General features: G+C 34.7%; 1 protein-coding gene across 1 annotated transcript; it reads left to right on the top strand.

The window, feature by feature from the left end:
* On the top strand, nt 1-3,948 carry LOC131167904 (glutathione S-transferase L3-like). Its single transcript, XM_058126969.1, has 10 exons — nt 1-290; nt 606-683; nt 817-877; nt 1,061-1,147; nt 2,038-2,136; nt 2,214-2,316; nt 2,423-2,499; nt 2,740-2,847; nt 3,378-3,458; nt 3,581-3,948. Exons 1-10 carry the CDS (start codon nt 280-282, stop codon nt 3,590-3,592), a joined length of 717 nt encoding a protein of 238 aa, XP_057982952.1. The 5' UTR covers nt 1-279; the 3' UTR covers nt 3,593-3,948.
* The last annotated feature ends 637 nt before the right edge of the window (nt 3,949-4,585 follow it).

The raw sequence follows: 4,585 nt of genomic DNA, 5'->3' as shown, positions 1-4,585 counted from the left end.
GAGAGAGAGAGAGAGAGAGAGAGAAGGTGGATGGGTCGTCGTCTTCTTCTTTCTTCCCTCTCCCTGTAAAGTGGATTAATTGCGTAATTGCTGTCGACTGCCTTCGCCTTAGATGCATACGCAGTGCCTAATGAAGAACAACTACTCCTTCGCCTATATAAGGGCTCTGCCAATTCCCAATCTCCCAAGAATTTGAACTGAAATTTTTGTTCTCTCCGATCCTTATCACTCCATAAATCTACCTTACACCTACCCGCGTACCTCTATCTCTAATCACCCATGGCTGCTGCGTAAGTTCCCCCAACTCTCTCTCTCTCTCTCTCTCTCTCTCTCTCTCTCTCTCTCTCTCTCTCTCCTCTCTCTCTCTCTCTCTCTCTCTCTCTCTGTTTTGGGTTTCTCACTATGCATGCCTTTTTTTTTGGTCGCCCTGATTCCATAATATTCCAATTTGTCCATCTGAAATCATTTGCTAAGATGTTATTAAAGAATTGGGCTTGAACTTATGATTTTTGATTCCAATGGGGCTAATGAGTTCTTGTTTTTCTTTTTCATCACGGGTGGGTTAACGGTGATCTCCTTCATTCATTTTGTTAAACATGTTTCAGGAGCGTGCAAGAAGAGGTTCTTCCCCCAGCGCTGGACTCCACGTCTCAACCTCCCTCTCTCTTTGATGGAACTACAAGGTTCATTATTCTTTATTCATCCATCTCTCTCTCTCTCTCTCTGGAATACTCTACTTCCAACCCAACCCTGAATTCACTGTCTTGTCATTGTCTGACCATATATGCATCCAAATTGGCTTTCTTTTTCTTGAAGGTTGTATATTTCGTACGCATGCACATTTGCACAGCGTGTATGGATTACCAGGAATTATAAGGTTCTTTAATTTCTTACCTCTCTCCATTACTCTTCTCTTCAAGCTCTTTCTTGCTTGGTGATTCCAAAATCTTCAAATGCAGCAGCATATACAAATCCTCGTTAATAGTATTGAAGTAAAGTGCTTCGGCTACCATTTCCTGTGTTCTTCAATTACCTCACTTTTTGAGTTTCTGTGCTGCAGGAACTGCAAGACAAAATTAAACTAGTTCCAATTAACCTTCAAAACAGGCCTGCTTGGTACAAGGAGAAAGTTTACCCTGAAAATAAGGTGATGTTCTCTGAATTCAATATTGCTTCTAAAAATCATTCTTGGGCCTAACCGAAAAGATGGCTTGAACATTGGTATCATTATAATGACAGTATGACTTGTTTTTATATAAATAAGTTTGAGCATCAATTTGCAACTCATGCGAAAGATTTTGAATTGCATAATTAAGGACTTATCTGGTGTTGGCCGGGTTGAACACCTGCATATTGGGTTACTAAGGAGTAAGGACAGAAAAAATGCCTTGAATTAGGATTTTGAAGAAATATTCTTAGGCTCTTGCTTTGACAGAAGATAGAGAATACAGTTAGTTTGGTTGCAAATTTCATTTAACTGGTCTTGAATGGTATTTCAGAGAAGGGTTGGACTGCTAGTGAAATGCAAGGTTTAATTCGTCAAAATGTTGGGAGTAGTCCGTGGAAAATATGAAAGTGGCATTGAGTTGGTAGAAAATGTAATGCATTAAGAAGGAAGATATGCTGTTATTCTGGATTTTTACTGGGAAAGATTTGGAATTTTCCTTGCAGTTCAGAAATCATTTTGTGAACAGTCTGATAATTACTACTTTGGCTGTGAAGCACATGTTAAACCAATCCAAACACTTGGTTATGAACCAATAATAAACTCATCTAGATCCCAAAGTACATGAAGCAATAAACCCATGTTTGGAAAGATGGGATTCTTTTAACCTTTGATTTGGATAAAACACACTTATAAAGTTGCATTGAATTTTGTATTTATGCCAAACAAATCTAAATCTGAGATCTCAAATTTATGCTCCCAACACAACCTAAGTTTTCTTTGTAATGGATACATTTTGTAAGTGATTCCTAGATCTGGCCCTGCATGAAATCCTCTTTCCCTCATTTATTTGCATTCTTCCTTTGCCATAGGTACCATCTTTGGAACACAACAACAAAGTCATTGGAGAGAGTCTACATTTGATCAAGTACATTGATAGCAATTTTGAAGGGCCTGCACTCCTCCCTCACGTAAGATTTAAAACTTTTACTCTCTCTCTCTCCGTAAATAAAAAAAATTCAGTGAGTGTTGCTCTGAAATATTATAGGATTCTGCTAAAAGAGAGTTTGGCGAAGAGTTGTTATCCTATTCAGATACATTTATCAAGACAGTTTTTGGCGCATTTAAAGGAGACAAAGTGAATGAAGTTGGTGAGTCCAAATTTGTTGGCTTTTGAATTTTGATTTGTGAGCTGTAACACACGATGATGTTAGTTATATGTATATAGATTGACTTTAATCTACAAATTGAATTCAGGTGCTACTTTTGATTACTTAGAAAATGCCCTTAGCAAATTTGATGATGGGCCTTTCTTCCTCGGCCAGTTCAGTCTGGTAAGTGATCCTGTATATGCATCATTCTGGACATTCCTAAATGATTCATTTTGCACTTTATTTCAATAAACCTAGCTATAAATTTCTATTTCAGACCCTGTCTGACAAGAGCGTATGTTCATTTCATGATATTGAAAATTCGAAATGAACGATAAGGTTTCAAGACATGATATAGCGTTTAATTTTTTATTTGATCTGAGCATTTCGTCATTTTTTTGAGCAACATTATGTGATCTACAGGTGGATATAGCTTATGTTACATTCATCGAAAGCTTTCAAGTCTTCTTGTCGGATGTGTGGAAGTATGACATTACATCTGGAAGACCTAAATTGGGTGCTTGGATTGAGGTACATTTATTTTTATCATAAGCTTTTAATTATGTACCCCAATAATTAACCAAGTTTAATTTAATTAGTTGTATATATCCAAACTGCTTCTCCATTTAATGGATCAATAGACCTTATATTGGCTTGAATAACTAAATTGGAAGTTGCTTAACCTTGGAGCTCTTCACAGACAAGAAGTGGGTATGCTGTGTTGTATGCTTGGGAATGGAAGTTACGTAGATATTGTTGTTTCTACCACAATGGGGCTTTGATAATTTAGTTATAAATTCGGAACATAATGCATAAGCTATTACAAAGTTAATTCTCACGATCGTTTGGGCCGAGAAAATTTTTTCAATATGCGTTTTTGGGGTGTGTGCTTGTCTTGAGGAGAAGAGTTATTGATCAAGCTAAGGAAATGCTTCCTTAGATATGACAGTAACTTAAAAAGCCAATCAAAAGATTACACACTATCGATTCACATGACACATCCTGAGTTAAGTCATTTATCAGCACAACACACTTTTTCTTATGTATGAATCCTCGTGCAGGAGTTGAACAAGATTGAGGCTTACACGAAAACAAAAGTTGGTCTCAAAGAGGTGGTCGAACACTACAAGAAGCGCTTCTTGGTTGTCCCTCGCTCCCTGATATGTTATTCTGATCTTGCTATTTTGCTTCCTTCAATTTTACTTCTTGATGAGGTATTACAATTGCTGATCTCTTCACTGCATATTTTGCACATTCTTTGCAGGCCCAGCAATGAATATCGTCTCGCCGTCGGTTGTCAAGCCAAATTTGGTCACCACAAATAGCAACACACAATCCATTCAATGCATTTTCATAATAAACAAGTGGCTCGATGCCTCTGTCATTTATTTTCTGTATGTTTCGTTTGTCTTTGGTATGTGCTCTTCGAGGCAAATGTGTATTTGTATGGTCTTGGTGTGGGAGGGGAACTCTCATCAGCATGCTTGTGTAGCTGATATAAATAAAAAAATTGGAGTCATTGTGTAGGTCAGTTGGCGTGGACTTTGTTTTATTGTATTATTAATAATAGTTTGGAATTTGGAAAGAGTTAAGGAAAAAAAAAAAGGAAAATATAATTACCACATTTTTTTAGAGTACTTGGATTTGGAGTTCATTCGATTTGGATAAGATGTAATAACAAATTGTATTGAAATTTATTCAAATTAATTTAAATGTCCAAAATTCATGTTTCCAAAACTAACATTAAAGAATTTCACTTTTATATTTGTTTGGTTATTAGGAAAATCAAATTTGGTTATCAAGAAAAGTGAAAAATAAAATAAAACACATTGTAAGTCAATAAACAAAATAATTTTTTCTTTCACACATTATTAATAGAAAATTTTTCCTTTATTTTACTTTCCTTTTCTTTTTTCAAACTAAAGTCGTTGATCCAAACAAATCCTATAGAAATTAAGATTTAAGTTAAATTATTTATAAATGTGTGAATAAAACAATGTCCATGACCATCTAATGAACTAATATGTTACAATAAATGTAGTAACCGGGAAAAAAATTTAAGATTAATTATTAATTAATTAATTAATTAATTATGATTAAATTGAATTAATTAATTAAGTTATATGATGGTTAAATATATATGTGTAAATGTATAAGAATAGGTAAGATATATATATATATATATATATATATATATATATATATAAAATAAAGTAAAAAAAACAAAAAAGGAAATGAAAAGCATCAGGAAGATGAGAAGCTTCCTGAT

The sequence above is a fragment of the Malania oleifera genome, chromosome 11 (assembly GCF_029873635.1).
Source record: "Malania oleifera isolate guangnan ecotype guangnan chromosome 11, ASM2987363v1, whole genome shotgun sequence".
NCBI lineage: Eukaryota > Viridiplantae > Streptophyta > Magnoliopsida > Santalales > Ximeniaceae > Malania > Malania oleifera.
The sequence above is the reverse complement of the archived record's forward strand: the minus strand, read 5'-3'. Positions and strand labels throughout refer to the sequence as shown.

Bases quoted from the DNA above. Each gene is read 5' to 3' on its own strand.
- LOC131167904 (XM_058126969.1), top strand. The intron at 2,137-2,213 runs GTAAGATTTAAA...GAAATATTATAG, and splicing joins GGCCTGCACTCCTCCCTCAC to GATTCTGCTAAAAGAGAGTT. The intron at 2,848-3,377 runs GTACATTTATTT...ATCCTCGTGCAG, and splicing joins AATTGGGTGCTTGGATTGAG to GAGTTGAACAAGATTGAGGC.